General features: G+C 35.8%; 1 protein-coding gene across 1 annotated transcript; it reads left to right on the top strand.

Moving 5' to 3' along the window:
- The first annotated feature begins 2,087 nt into the window (after positions 1–2,087).
- LOC127081894 (uncharacterized) lies at positions 2,088–2,465 on the top strand. Its single transcript, XM_051022121.1, has one exon. The coding sequence runs from the start codon at positions 2,088–2,090 to the stop codon at positions 2,463–2,465; it is 378 nt and encodes a 125-aa protein (XP_050878078.1).
- The last annotated feature ends 13,143 nt before the right edge of the window (positions 2,466–15,608 follow it).

Raw genomic sequence — 15,608 nt, 5'->3', positions numbered from 1 at the left:
GCCTTTAGTAATGTCTCCAAGTATGTTGTCAATGGGATGATCTTTGGATGTTCTCCAAGTCAAAGGAAGGTCATTCAATGCAGCTGGACTTTCAACCCTTTCCTCTTCACAATTGTCATCTTCTTCTTTCTCATTTTCCATTGTTTTAGTTTGATCAATTCCATCATTGGGCTCCTTGAGAATATTATGTGAAGATACACCTACATCATGAAAAGAAACACCTTTCCCAACATTTTTCGAAAAAGACTCATCAAAAGTAACGTGAACCGACTCTTCAACAATAAGTATCCTTTTGTTATAAACCCTATAAGATTTACTAGATTATGAGTATCTGAGGAAGATACCCTCATTGGATTTCATATCGAACTTACCAATATTATCCTTTCCATTATTCAAAATGAAACATTTACAACCGAAAACTTGAAGATGAGAAACATTAGGTTTTCTACCCCTAAGTAGTTCATAGGGAGTTTTGCCTAAAACAGGACGTATTAGAATCCTGTTCAAGACATAACATGCCGTGCTAATGGCATCAACCAGAAATATGCCCTAAATTCGAATATCCCCTAAGAAAGACTTTGGAAAGTGACATCTTAATTGTCCAAGTGTATGTTATACTAATGCTACTCTTTGCAAAGAGTTTTCTGAGTCAATGCAGGCTGAGTTTGAAATGAGTATGATGGGAGAGGTGAAGTTTTTCCTTGGAATTCAAATCAACCAATGCAAGGATTAAGTCTATGTTCATCAGTCAAAATACATAAATGAGCTTCTAGAGAAATTAAAACTAGACGATTGCAAGATCATGACTACTCCAATATATCCAACCAGTAATCTGAGCAAAGAGGAAAGTAGCACCAAAGTGTGTCAGAAGTTGTACAAAGGTATAATTGGTTCTTTACTTTACCTAACAACTTATAGGCCAAATATTTTATTCAGTGTATGTATGTGTGCAAGATTCCAGTTAGATCCTAGGGAAACTCACTTAACTATTGCTAAGATAATTTTTAGGTATATGAAGGGAACTACTAATTTAGGATTACTTTATAAAAAATCCCTAGATTACAAGCTAGTTGGATTCTGTGATGCTGACTATGTTAGGGATATAATTGGGAGAAAATCCACTAGTGGAAACTATCAATTCATAGGTGAAAACCTGATGTCCTAGGTTAATAAAATGCAAGCAAGTATTGCTTTGTCTACGGCAGAAGCAGAATACATATCAGTTGCTAAGTGTTGCACATAACTACTTTGGATGAAATATCAGTTAGAAGATTATCAAATAAGTGGAAGTAGTATTCCAATTTTCTGTGATAATACTGCTGCTATCTGTTTGACAAAAAAATCCTATTCAACATTCAAGAACCAAGCACATTGAAATTAAACATCATTTTGTTAGAGATTATGTTCAGAGAGGTATAATAGATATACAATTCATTGATGCTGATCCTCAATGAGCTAATATGTTTTCTAAACCTCTAGCTATTGAAAGATTTGATTTTATTAAAAAGAATATAAACATGTATTTTGTAAAAGAATAATGTTTGCTTCTGAATGAAGGACCAGAGTCTGATGATAATCATAAGTCACTATGATCAGAGTCTGACTCATCGTCTAATGAATAGTAGCTTCCGAAGCATCTCAGTCTCTAATTCTTAGAATTTGATTATTTTTCTCTGATAGCACTTAAGTCAAAGACCTTTTTATCTTCTTAGTGACATCTACCCCACTTAAATGACACGTATTTGAAAAGTTTTCATACATGGATATTAGCTACGCGGTAACAAATGTTGGGTAATGATGAATTTGTTTTGAATATTATGTATCACGCCCATATTTCATTAATTTTTGTTTTAATTGAAACAAAAATATCTTTTCACTTAAAACACTTAAACAATTCAACTTTCATACACTTCTCTCACCTCACAACTCACACTTTCGTTCTAAAGCCTTCTCTGAAAAACAACTCATTTTTCACAAAACCCCTTCAGAGCCATAAAATTTCCATTACGATGACATATATATCTACTTCTTAAAAAGCTCCATTGACTGGTTAATCTGGAAATGCATTCCATGTCAAGCCCATAACAATGAAGATCAGAGAGAATGATCTCAAGTTGATAATGGAACAGATCGTTGATTTCAAATCTTTTGAGGTAAATGTGTATCCTCTAAAAGAACATTTTGAATTTCAAAGATGGTTACATTTATTTGATATACTTAATGGTCCAACCTATCCCTACTTGGTTAAAGATTTATGGGTTAGAGTTGAGGTCTATGATGAAGTTGCTACATCTTTTGAAGAAAAATGGAATATTGTTGAAGACGAAGCTAATAGAAGGAAATCAATATCTGAGATAGGTCTGAAACAGTTTAAAGAAGTTAAAATCAGATCAGTTGTAATGGGTGTTGGTGTTACCATCACTCAAAGGGATATTGCCAAGCTGAGTTGTGTAGCTAATGAATAAAGATATGATTTGAACACCAAAGAGAGTAGTAAACATGCTTTAGTGATCAAATCAATATTGTTTACCAACTTTGAATACTTTGGTAAAGTGAAGAATATGTACAATGCATATAGACTTATGTTCAAAATCCTTATTGGTTGCTTGATCCCTGGAGAAGGAAGTTTTTGTCAGATCTCCTGGGATTACAAGCATTTCATATGGTTTTTGGTGAATCGTGAGAGGTTAAACATGGTTGCTTACATCTTCAACCATATGTGTGATGTTATCAAAGAAATAGAAAAGCATAACAAAAAGAATATTCATTATGCTAGACTCTTATATAGGGCTGGAAATGAACCAAACCAACTCGAAAATAGTTCGAGACTCGATTCAATAATTAATTCGTTTGACTTGGTTCATGAACCAAATGAGTCGAACTTGAGCTCAAAACTAAGTTCGTAAAATAAATGAGCTGAACTTGAGCTATGTATAGTTCGACTCGTTAGGTTCATGAGTCGACTCGGTTATATATATATATATATATATATATATATATATATATATATATATATATATATATATATATATATATATATATATATATATATATATATATATATATATATATATATATATATATATATATATAATATTTTTAAATCATATATCTCAATAATATCATTTAAAAAAATAATGTATAGATTTTAACCATTTAACTATTATATTTGTAATAGTTTTTGAGACAAACTTAAACTCAAAAAGAATAGTTTTTGAATTAGACTTTTAAATTTATCTCTTGAAAGCTTTATTTTGTTTTAATATTTTCCCTTTAAAAAGAATAATTTAATATGTCAAATATAATAAAAAAATTTAAACTTTAAAAAATGACTTTTTAGTCCGTGAAGTAAACAAACTGAACCTAACAAACTGAACCTAACGAGTTGAACCGAGTCGTTCAAGAACTAAAAACGAGTTGAGTTCGAGCTTAAAAAAAAGTTCGTGTCGAGTTTCGAGCTAAACCAATTCTTATCGAGTCGAGTCGAGCTGACGACGGGTTCGACTCGACTCGACTCATTTCCAGCCCTACTCTTATATGAACTGTTCCATAAGAGCAGACTAATTGATTCTTTGAAGAAAGTTTCTGCCACTCAGGATCTGGAAGAAACACATGGTAATATTTTCTCTGTTGTTGTTCTCGGTAATATGAATATCATCAAGAAGAAGGATATAGTGAAGTCTAAATCAAGTCTAAGCACTAGAAGTGGTAAGACTTCTTACATTAAGGATTTTACATTTATTCCCAAGCTAGACAACCTTGAAGTGATTCACGAGTTTATCAAAATAACAAGAGAAGATAAATGGAATCATTCTGACTTTGGATGACATTTTAGATGCTCCTGAAAATGATTACAAGTCATCCAGGAAGAGGAAGCAAGCTGCTTCTAAAACTCAAAAAGAGGTTCAAAAACCACCAAAGAAAAAGGCTTCTACATCTATTTAGAAGGAAGTAAAGGAAATGGTCTCTTCTACTGTCTTGATGTCTACCAAGATCAGAAGTGGAGCCACTAGGAAAACTCCTCATAAGACATTTTCTTCTGTCAAACCAGCACCTTCAAAGAAAGTAATGAATATGATTCTTCCTGTAAAAGAAGTAGAAGTAAAAGAGGAAGATGAATATAATTCTCCATTGTCCAGGAAGAAAAAAGAATCAAAGAATTTGATTCATTTATTGATGAAGGAATTTACCATAGAAGGAGAAAAGCCGATAACATTTTCTCTAATGGATAAAGTTATAAAAAATCCACCTAATGCTGAGGCTCTAAAGGAGCAACCTATATAAGTATAGGATATTGCAAAAACTATTTTGAATGAAATCGAGGGAGCCTATGGTTCTTAAGAGACTCAAGCTTCTGAAGCTGCTATGGAAGAAGACATCCCTGCTGAAGCTACAACTAGTGCAGAAGCTTTAGATGCTAGAGAAACTGTAGTTACATGTATGCTTTCTGATTCTATCTCTAAGACAACTTTAAATTATTTTAATCCTCAACTTGAAACCAAAACACAAACCCCTCATAATTCGTAAACACAATCCTCTGAACAAGTTCCTTCGCCAAAAATGACATGATTCTACCTTTAGAACCTGTCATGTCTTCCCCTAAACCTTTTGATGATTCAGATTCTCACATAATTTCTCAAATTCTACACTCTTTCTAGATATCACATGTTATAGATGAACTGTCAAGGCGCGTAATTGGCGAGTTCTCTTCAAATCATCCATTTGAAAATAACCAAATAACATGTATCTCTAAATCTGAACAACCTACCCACCTAAACACTATCATTGAACCTGATCAACCCATAAACGCACCAGATTTTTGTGTGACAAAACCATACCTTCCCCATCATCTATCTTAAGTTCAAGCTCTGATTCTGATGAATCAGACTTTAATCCTATAAATGTTACACCAATTCAAGTCACACATCTTAAAACCATACATTCTGACCCTGAACCTCAACCAAATCTTGTTTAAGCTCAACAAGAGCTTGAAACTGAAACCGAACCCCATCCTGAACAAGAAATCTCTGACTCTAAATCCCTTCAACTAGAAAACTGACCCCAACCAGAAGCACACTAGACCAAACTGTACCAAAAACATAATCTAACCCTCAAACTCAACCATCTGATGCAAATAATGTGTCTGGTTCTGGCTGAATACATGTTTTTTTCTCAGAAGAAATGACACACATATCCCTTCACCCCTTCCACAAATCTTCAATCTAAAGTCTCCACCAAATATCCAAAACCAAATGGAAGAATATAAAACTATTTTCTATGATAAGATACAAGAATTGGTTACTGAGAGACTCACTACATCTGACCCAGTTACTTATGCTGCTAAGTGGGATTCTCTCAAAAGCTATATGGACTTAGTTCTGCAAAACCTAAAGTCTTTAACTTTTGAGACATTTGCTTCTACCAGTTATAGGCAGGAGCAATTAGAGGAGAAACTGGTTATAGTGGCTGATAAGCAAGAAACTCAGTTGCAGTCTGTGGTATCCAAGAAATATGATATGGGGTCTAAAATCAAAGCCATCTTAGATATTTTGAAGAGAATATCCTAAAGTTTAGGCTTAGTACCCTTTGTTGTCCTTTATTGCTAACTCTTTTGAAATTTTTCTATGCAAAGTGACAACTCTTTTGTCTGGTTTAAACTTATTTTTCTTTAGTATATTTTTCTGCTTCCCTTATTATTTGTTTTATTTGTTGATGAAAAAAGGGTGAGTAGATATATAAGTATTTAAGCACCTGAATTTGATAGTTAATAACTATTTTTTCTTAAATTCTGAAGATGATTTATTTTGTGCTTTAATGATAAAATTTAATTAAACTGGATAGAACTTAGAGGAAGCTTACAAACCTCACCTTTTGGACTAATAGACTCAATAGGAGCTTACAAACCTCAGACCCTGAAGTCAACTAGTTAATTAAATTAACAACCATTGTTCTTAAATACTTGTGTTTGTCATCATAAAAAAGGGGGAGATTGTTGGAACAAAATTGGTTGTACCATATCTCTAAGGTTTTGATGATAATCAAGTATTCAAATAACAATATGGTATACTAACAAATGTTCAAGTGTGTAGGATCATAAACTAAAACTTATAAAGAGAACCTAGTACTGGTACTGAGAATGGGCATTTAAATAGAATGTAAAGATCCAAATTTTGAAAAATCAGAAGCTGAAGACCAAACTTTAAAGACTCGAACTCTGAATGATATCATCATTTGAAGATCTAAACTCTGAAGAATTAGCCTCTGAAGATCCAGACTCTAGAGATTCACACTCTGAAGATCCAATCAACACAAGGATCGAGGAGATTCTGATAGGTTACTATCAGACTCTGAGGATATTTTGTCTTCTTTTGATCACGTGAAAACTTAAGCAATAATATGCAGAAGACAATTTAGATGCAATGTATAATTCCTTTTTTAGAAAAAGGATTTCAAATGAGTTTTCAACGGTATTAAACATATCAAGAAACATCTCAACATATCTGAATCAAGCTTCTCAGTGACTCTATTGTGCAAACTCTTCAACGACTCTTTTCTTTGTCTCTATATAAGGAGTGGAGGACTTGAAGAACAATAATGTACCATTGACAATAAAAGAGTTGTTACTCCATCAAAGAAAAAGAGCAAGGTTAACTTGGAATTTCTTAACACTTGTATATTCTAGAAATTCCTAAGTTTTAAAGAGTCTTTCTGTGTTGTACTTTGTCTGCACCTCTGAATGTAGATCACGTGTAGTTTTTCATAATATCTTAACTATAAGTTAGAGTTTAAGAAGTTTCTTGCTAAGTGCTTAAGCATTGAAAGTCTCTTGCTTGCGTGCTTGATAATTTGAAGTCTCTTACCTGTGTGTTTGAGCATTTGAATTCTCTTTCCTGTGTACTTTAGCATAGTGTAAGACCCCAATTTTGGGCCCTAAGATCCCTCATGGCCCATATCATATCATATCATGGCCTCAAGGATCATTGCATGCCTTAGTTTCCCTCCTAGTGGGTGGTTTGCCTTGTGAGTTGATTCTTGATCACCAAGCATACTTTGCATTTGTATATCTTTGCTTTCATATGTTTACTAACCAAAAAGTACAAAAATATTGTCAGTTTAACCTTGTTGCCTGCAGTTGAAGCAATCATCAGCAATTAGGTCAAAGACAGTCAACAGTCAGTCATTGCAGTGGATGGTGGCCATTCTTGCAGAATTTGGGCACCATGATCAATAATCAAGAGTTCATACAACTTGGGACATCATTTGAAGTCAAGTTCTCAAGGAATTAGGGTTTGGAACTCATCAGAAGAGGTTCAATCATCCAAAACCCTAGAAAAGTCAAACTTGGTCAACTGTGGATTTAATCAGTGATTTGATGGATAGAATTGATTTGAAGGAGCTCATTCATGCTTGTACAAGCCTCATATGTCATGACAAACCTCATCATGGAAGAAAATCAAGTCAAACAGAAAATTTCCCAAAATAGAAAGTGGACCTGTAATTTCAACTGCCAAAAATGGAAACTTCTTGATCCTCAACTTACATCATGATACAAGCTTCAAATGAATTTTTTCCCAACATGAAAGTTGAAGATCTTGTTCTCCCATTTTCAAAAAGTCCAAGAACACCCAAATCCCATGTGTGGTTGTCAAGATATGATCAATTCAATTTCAAAAATTTGTGAACTTCAACAAGCCATATCTCATGATTCCTTTGGCCAAATTTGGTGGGGTTTTTTCCTACAAACCACATTTTTCCTCCTCTTTCCAAAAATATAAATTTCATCCTCCAAAACCTTGCCAATCAAAATGGCATTTTTGGCCTTGACTTTATTCATTTCAAGTTTGACCAACCATTGACTTTTTGAATTAAGGCTTTTCACACCATTTGGCCAATTGGGAAATGTTTGGTGTGTTATTTGAGACATGTTTTAAGGCCCAAATCATGCAGAACTTATACCTCCATGTGCATATTTTGGAAATTAGCAAATGATGCATTTTGTTCCTTTTAAACAAAACAAGTTTACCACTCCATCAACAAACTTAAAACAGCAAGAATATTGGTCATGTACAGCCTGTTTCCAAGCCCAAACCGTGCAGTCCTCACACCTCCACTTCCATATTTTCCAAACTTAGCAAAATGCAAATCACTTCATTAAAACAAAACCAGTTTAGCACATCATTAGGGAACCTTAAACAGTCATATTTAAAGTCATTTTCTGCTCATTTGAACCCTAGGAACAGCAGCCACACGACCAGAATTTTCTCTTTTCTCTCAATTTGCATTTTACCAAAAAGTGAATTTCTGCACAAAACCTCCATAACCCTCGAGTCCTCTTGCATCTTTCATCGCCTAGACATCATTTGAGAGCTTTTTGAACCATCAAACATTAGCTGGAATAGCATTTCGAGCACTGTTCCATCCAAAGCTCTCTCATGGCAGATAAGGGTTAAAGCTACCTCGTGCATTCTTGAGCTGAAAGAGCTTCATCATCCATCACCCCAAAGCCTGAAGCACATCTGTTTCAAGTATTAAAGGCCAGAAAGTGACTGAATGTGCAACTGCTCTTCAATTTGGTAAATTTTCGAGTCATTCATTTTCCAAATTCGTGCCATGTTTTAGTTAGTTTACATCTTGCTGAGTCCAAAGAGCTTCAGATTATTGAAATTGGTTGAGCATGGAGTGAGTAACTCGGTTTTAAAGATGGATGTTCATAAATATTTTTGCTTATTACTTTGTGCTCAGTTCGTTTTAATGAATATGGACTTGGGATTATGATTATGCTTGGTCTGATTGCTCGATTGGCATACATATCTTTGATTTCTGGGCACTTTGCTTTTTCATGCTTGAATGTTGAAAATGAAGTTACTCTGTTCATAAACCCTAAATAAATCTGCCCAGAATCCACATGAAATGTATTTGGTTTGTGTTGGTTTGACGTTGCCTCGATGGTTAATGTTTCATTGCCTTGCTGTTTTTGAAATTTTGTCTGAACTTGTTTTGTGTTGATTAGAATGAACCAGTGAATTTGCTGTTGCTTAAACCCTAACAACCTGCCCAGAACATGAACCGTGTTTGGTTTGTTGCTATTGGTCTTTTGTTGCATGAATCATTTCCACTACCATGCTGTTTGTATTATGTTGTTTGAATTGGTAATGAGCATAAAGATGAAACGCTTTTGTTGTGTAGAAGCCCTAGCTTGTTTCCAGTTTTTTTTCCCAGAATCGTGCCTGCTGCTTTTGCTTCTGTTGCATGAATATCAATGCCCTGTTGTGTGAGCTTTTTCCTTTGGAAATTTGTTGTTGGATGATGAACATGAATATGCCCTGCTGTCCCAAAACCCTAAGTTGCCCAAAACTCGTAAACTATGTTTGGCTGTTTGTTTGTTCTGTTTGCATGATGGATTTACTGTTGCATTGCCATGCTCTTTGTGCGTTTCTGTGTGGAATTTGCTTGCCATGATGATTGATGAAGATGAACATATGAGCTGCTATTGCATAAACCCTAAGGGTTTTTGAACCCAGAAACTTGAAGTACGATTGGCCATGGTACTGTTCCATTGGCCATCAGCCAATGAGAACATTTCCTCTGCGTGCTCAAAACGCAGTGTTTTGCTTAATGAAGCGCTGAATTACCAATTGTGCCACTCGGTCAACTTGGTTGACCATTGATTCATGTTATTTGATCATGCTTGGTTCCAATTGTTACTCAACTTTCCAAATTCATATTTCACTCAATTTAACTCCAAAAATCATGAGATTTTTTGCATAATGTTCACAAGAATGTCTACTTTTTTATCATGATTTTTATTGAATTTTTGGTTGGTCGAATTTTTAATGGTATTAGGGTTTTGTTCATGTATGCTTATTTGATACCTTTTGCCAATCTTTTTGTGAAATGATGAGGATGCATCCAATGGTTCTGAAATTGTTTGTGGTGAAACTAGACTCATTCATCTTTGTTTTGGTATAAAGTTTGTGGATTTATCATATGTGGTGTGTGAGTTATGATTTTCTGAAGTAGGGTGTGACAATTTGTGTCACACCAATGTTATGCCATTTCATGATTTTTGTTCACATGCCTCCTGACCTTCAATTAATCTGAAATTTTGCATGAGCCATCTCTTATTTGTCTAGTTGATGTGTGATTTTTCCTAGAATTATTTGAGCCATTTCCTAATTGTTTGTGAATTTTCTTCCCTGCCTAGTCAATTGTTGACTTTGTGTGATGCATCTTGCCAAATCATTTATGAAATTCTCATACCATATTGTATGATCATGAAATTTCATATGTGCATACTAGACATCTTGAGCTTTGCATTGGTGTTAATCCCATCCATTTCTCATCTTTTTCCAATTTGTTATGATTTTTTGAAGTTGATACATGTTTTGTTGACTTCTTTGTGCACATTTGAAATTGTGTTGACTTCTTGATTTTATTTGACTATCTTCCCATGATCCAATTGAGCTGAAATTTTATATGCATGCTATGTTATGGATTGTGATTGAGTATGGATTATTTCATAATTTTTGGAATTGATTATGCTTGCTTTTGAGCTTGGTCTTGCTGTTGACCTTTTGTGTGCTCCCTCTTGCCATGTTTTGACTTCTTTGGTCTATAAAATGACAATGATGCATGATATGAGTTTGAATCCAATTGTGCTTGCTTCTCAAATGATTGATTTTGATTTTGATTGAATATGGTTTTCTGTTTTGGATTTCTTATTTGTTTTTGACCCTAGGCTTGCCCTAGTGGTCTTTTGGACTTATGTTGAGTTCATTTGTTTCAGGTTAAGCATAGTGCTTCAAAGAAACCATGCCAATTTGTTTGAGCTTTGACTATATATCATGTACTAACCTTTGTTTTGTAGGTGTAACTCATATGAGTTTGGTCTTGTGCTTTGGCACGTCTGTTTACTGTTAACTGTTTGTTCCCTTTCTTTCTGATTTAATTGTGGAACTGTGAACTGATTTGTTTGATTTTTTCTCAGGTACCCTTTTAGTTGCTTTATTTGCTTGCTTTGCTATTTAGCAATTGCTTTTGAGGTATAATTACTTCTTCTTCATGTAGTCTGGAGACCCGGTCTGTTATTTGACCGGGCAAACTGTCTGAAGTCCTCCTTAAGAGGCGATGCCTGTGTGTGTTTAAAATTGTCCCAAGCAGGAAAAGTCCTTCAAGTAAGGCAATTGGTAGATCAAAGGGATAAGTAGCCTATCCCCTACTATTCAGTGTGTCCTCTCCTTGCTCCCATTACATGGTTGAAGCATTGAGATAAAAACCCAAGATCTATCGAGTCAATAATGTGGAAAGAGCTCCATCTTTCTGAGCTCCCACACTTTCTGATATGCTCTCCCTGATCAGGGATAGAAGCAATGAGGCACACCCCTCATCTCCTTTCATCTGCTTCACCTTAGCCCCTCAATGGCAAGGTTAAGAGCAAATCTTTGACCCTATTCCAGTTGGCCTCAGTGCCTAACCCTCTTGTGTGAGCCTCCTTGCTTGGCTATAGAGTGTGCTGTTTGTTATTCATTGATTGATTGATTGCTTCATATGCACCTGTTTGCTTATATGTTGTGCATTTATCATCATCAATTGCCATTAATGCATGATCATCTCATTTGTCTTTGTGATGCTATCATTGTTGTTTACCCATTGAGGACAATTGTAAGTCCATTTCTTTGGCCATTGCTCCTGTGATATGGAAGGATAGAGTGTAAGACCGCATTGGTCACTCATATCTTCTGTTTTATCTGTTTGTATGTGAGGATACAGTTATAAGTCCCTGTAAGTTGGCATCTGTTGTCCTGTGATCATAATTTGATCTGTTTGATTGTATGTGAGGAAGCAACTGTAAGTCCCTGCAAGTTGGCATTTGCTCTCCTATGATCACATGTTGTTTTGTTTGTTTGTATGTGAGGATACAACTGTAAGTCCCTGCAAGCTGGCATTTGTATTCCTAGGATCATACTGTGGAGGTTAGAGTAAGCCCAGATAGATTGGCATCTGACATCCATGTTTTGTTTTTCTTTGTTTATGTGAGGTTGCAACTGTAAGTCCCTGCTAGTTGGCATTTGTTTTCCTATGATCATATGTTGGATATTGGTGTAAGCCCAGACAGATTGGCATCCGGTATCCAAGTTTCATTTTGTTTTAGGAGATTAGTGTAAGACCATTGAGTGGCATCTGATATCCAGTTTTGTTTTAGGAGATTGGTATAAGCCCAGTGATTGGCATCCGATATCCGCTTTTGCTTTCTTCTTTGTTTGTTTGTTATTATCCATTGCTATTCCAAAGGACACACTTGAATCATCTCCTATATGATTTCAAGAAGTGAACCTTCTGAGAAGTTTTACTTTCCACCTTCATCCATTCATCCTCATTATGTCCTAAACCTTTTCACACATTACTTTTCAAACTTGACATAAGTGTTGTGCAAACATCTTCATGTTTTCTAACTAAAAACCTGGACTCAAGTCCTTGACTTTTTTTTTCAAACTCATTTCATAATACTTCTTTTGAATCAATCTTAATCATACTTTGACTTCATTTTCATAATCATAATCAGTTAACTTCACCCACTCAATTGTTTTGGCTTTGTCCATTGTTAATCTTTTCACATTAGCCATAGGTTTCAATTATCATTGTGGTTGATGTAAATCTTGCCTATCCTTAGTGAGTCGACAGTAAGACTTCCGTACTTAAAACAGGGTTAACCCCTCTAGTACGTCGAAGCTATCCTCGCATGGTGGATGTTGTTTTTGGTCGAGTGTTCTCCCATTGATAATGAAAAGCCTCAGTGCTTGTGTTTAAAACTGAATCCACCAACTTTTGGAAATCTTTTAGCCGAACTACGGCGTTTTGATCCTTACCTTTGATGGAAGGTACGTAGGCAGCGGGTTCATTCGTTCAAACACAAAAATAATTAACTTGTATATTCTTTTCTCATCATCCCAATCATGTTTGCACAATGTTTATGTCATAACAAATAACAATTTATTACAACAAGTGTGAAAAGGGCTCCCTAGGAGTACCTAGGACGTAGTGGGTGCCTAACACCTTCCCATTGCGTAATTTACCCCTTACCCAGACTCTCTGATCTTTTTATTAGTTTTCTACGTGTAAAACTTCTTAGGCTTTTGTTCGCTTTTTAGCCAGTCCTTTGGATAAATAAAAGTGCGGTGGCGACTCGAAAATTTCAATGTATCTCTTGCTTATGGTTTAATCGATAGATCATATAGCGACGAATACACCGCTACAGAAAAGTGGCGACTCTGCTGGGGATAAAATCGATCCTTGGTGGTATTGCCTACTTTTCACCCTTGTTGTGCTATATTGTTATTTGTTATTTGACATATTTTTGTACAATTTGGGATCACTGTATTGATTGTAATGTGTGAATTGCTTGATATACAATTGCTGTTTGCTTTGGTGATCTGTGAGATGAGTTCTGTACCCGAACTCGAGTGCTCTCTAGGATAGGAGAATGGCATAGTCTTGTTGACTGGTGTGGAGTATTCCTTAGCCAGTTGACTTGCGAGTCCATTCACTTGGTGGAGGTCATGTTGAATTAATAATGTCACACAAGTTATTTGTGGTTAGGCATTATTCTTTCAATCATGTGCCGCAGAAGCCAAGGACCTTAGTTTACCAAACCCATCTTGGCCTATTTTTAGGAACGTAGTGCGGAGGTCGTTCAGATGTCAGTTCTGACACGATTGTTACGCGATACTACACTCATGAGAGTTTCTCTTGAGAATATTCTTGGAATACGAGTATTCGTTCCTCCGATAATATTCGAAAGATGGAACGATGATTATGGGAACCTCTGATAGAACATGTCTGGCAGGTTTAAACCCTAGTACACTCCCTTTGGGTGGTTCTTAACCGAGACTCCATGCTCGTGACTCTCAACAAACCCATGATTCGTGGTTGAGTCGTTCAAACATTGTTAATATCAATGGATCCCGGATCAGGTGTAAAACCTAAAATCCACCAAAGCGGCTGGTTGATATTAAGAATGTCTGAACCGGTTCATGTACCGTTAATATCAATGGAACTTGGGTGTCGATAAGGTGAAAACCTAAATCCGCCAAAATGGATGATTGATATTAGGGATACAACGAGCTTTCCCACGACCTTTGTTTGGTGTGCTTTGCTTGATCCTTGAGTGTGTTTGTTACATTCATACATTCACGCATTCATCCGCATTCATGTCATCAGAAAAAGAAAATTTTCAAGGAACTCAAAGGAGTTTATTTGCAAAAAATTTCAAAACATGAAAAAACCGGGAAAATATTTTCACCTGATATATCTGATGAGATATTCTCTCATGTATGATCAAAATGCTTAAAACTTCAAAGTTTGCAAATAAAACCCTCGGGTTCCTTTGATATAAAAACAAGCATATGCATAAACACTTCATGCATCATTTGCATAAGCAGGTGTTTTGTTCCGGTCTCCCGTCCTGTGGTCTGACCCTGCGATCTTCATTTATTTTGAAGACGCACTTTGCCGGTACTATACCAGAGCCAACTCTGCCAGATTGATGGATCATCTTGAGCAAGAGAATTGTGAACTCAGAGAGATATTTTCCAGACCAAGTGCTTTTAATGGATTTATTCCTGTTGATGGATTTATTCCTGTTGATGGATTTATTCCTGGTTAACCGATCCCGGGCTGGCATTGGCTATGGTTCTGGGGCATGCAATGAGCAAGGTTTGTTCACAAGTGGAGGATTCATCCATGCTGATCAACCTGAAGAAGAGGAAGCTGCTGCCATCATTGAAGAAGAAGACGCAGAAGACTTGAACAATTTTGTTATTCCTGGTGGTGTCTGCCACAATTGGGTCGCTGTAGATGTCCCTACAGTCATCCATAGATCAAAGTAATTGTTCACTTTGTTTAAAACCCTTCTCCCATGCCAAAAGGAGAAGTGATGACATTGTTGGTAGCATTTAATACAATGATGTTTTCATTCAATTAATGCATTGTCAAACATTTGTTTTTCCATTTGTTTTCACTTTTTGCTTTTGCATGAAATCAGTGATCACAAAAAACCATGAAAAACAAAAACAGCTTTTTCATCTGCATAAATGATTTGCTTGTTTAAAATTCAAAAGCCTTTCATTATCCATAATCATTATGCAGGGATTTCTAAACCCATTGAACATAATGATCCAACGCCATCTCCCAATCTTGAAGTCCTTGTATTTGAGGCAGAGGAAGATGATGTTGAAGGGGATTCCTGATGAGATTACCCGTCTTCTTGAGCACAAAAGGAGCTCATTCAGCTGCGTCTCAAGAACCCAGCAACAGTCAAACTGGGGCATTACAAATGTAATGTAAAAAAAAAAAGAGAGAAGAGGGTGGAAAATCAAAGTAAAAGCAAAAATCAGGAAAAATTTTTCAAATAGAAAAAAGAAATAAAAGAAGCCTGGTACCCTCAAGTCCCTAGTTGACTGATGCTGAATGGATTCAGAGTCGTTACGACCAGTTGAATCTGATTGAAGAGAAGCGATTGACTGCCATGTGCCATGGTCAGTTATATCAGCAGAGAATGAAGAAAGCATTCGATAAGAAGGTCAAGCCTCGTGTGTTCAGAGAAGGTGACC

Source organism: Lathyrus oleraceus, chromosome 5, assembly GCF_024323335.1.
Source record: "Lathyrus oleraceus cultivar Zhongwan6 chromosome 5, CAAS_Psat_ZW6_1.0, whole genome shotgun sequence".
In the NCBI taxonomy this organism is placed as follows: Eukaryota; Viridiplantae; Streptophyta; class Magnoliopsida; order Fabales; family Fabaceae; genus Lathyrus; species Lathyrus oleraceus.
Note: the sequence above shows the minus strand (reverse complement) of the source record. Positions and strands in the feature narration are given on the sequence as shown.

Coding starts and splice junctions, on each gene's coding strand:
- LOC127081894 (XM_051022121.1), top strand. CDS start 2,088: ATGAAGATCAGAGAGAATGATCTCAAGTTGATAATGGAACAGATCGTT.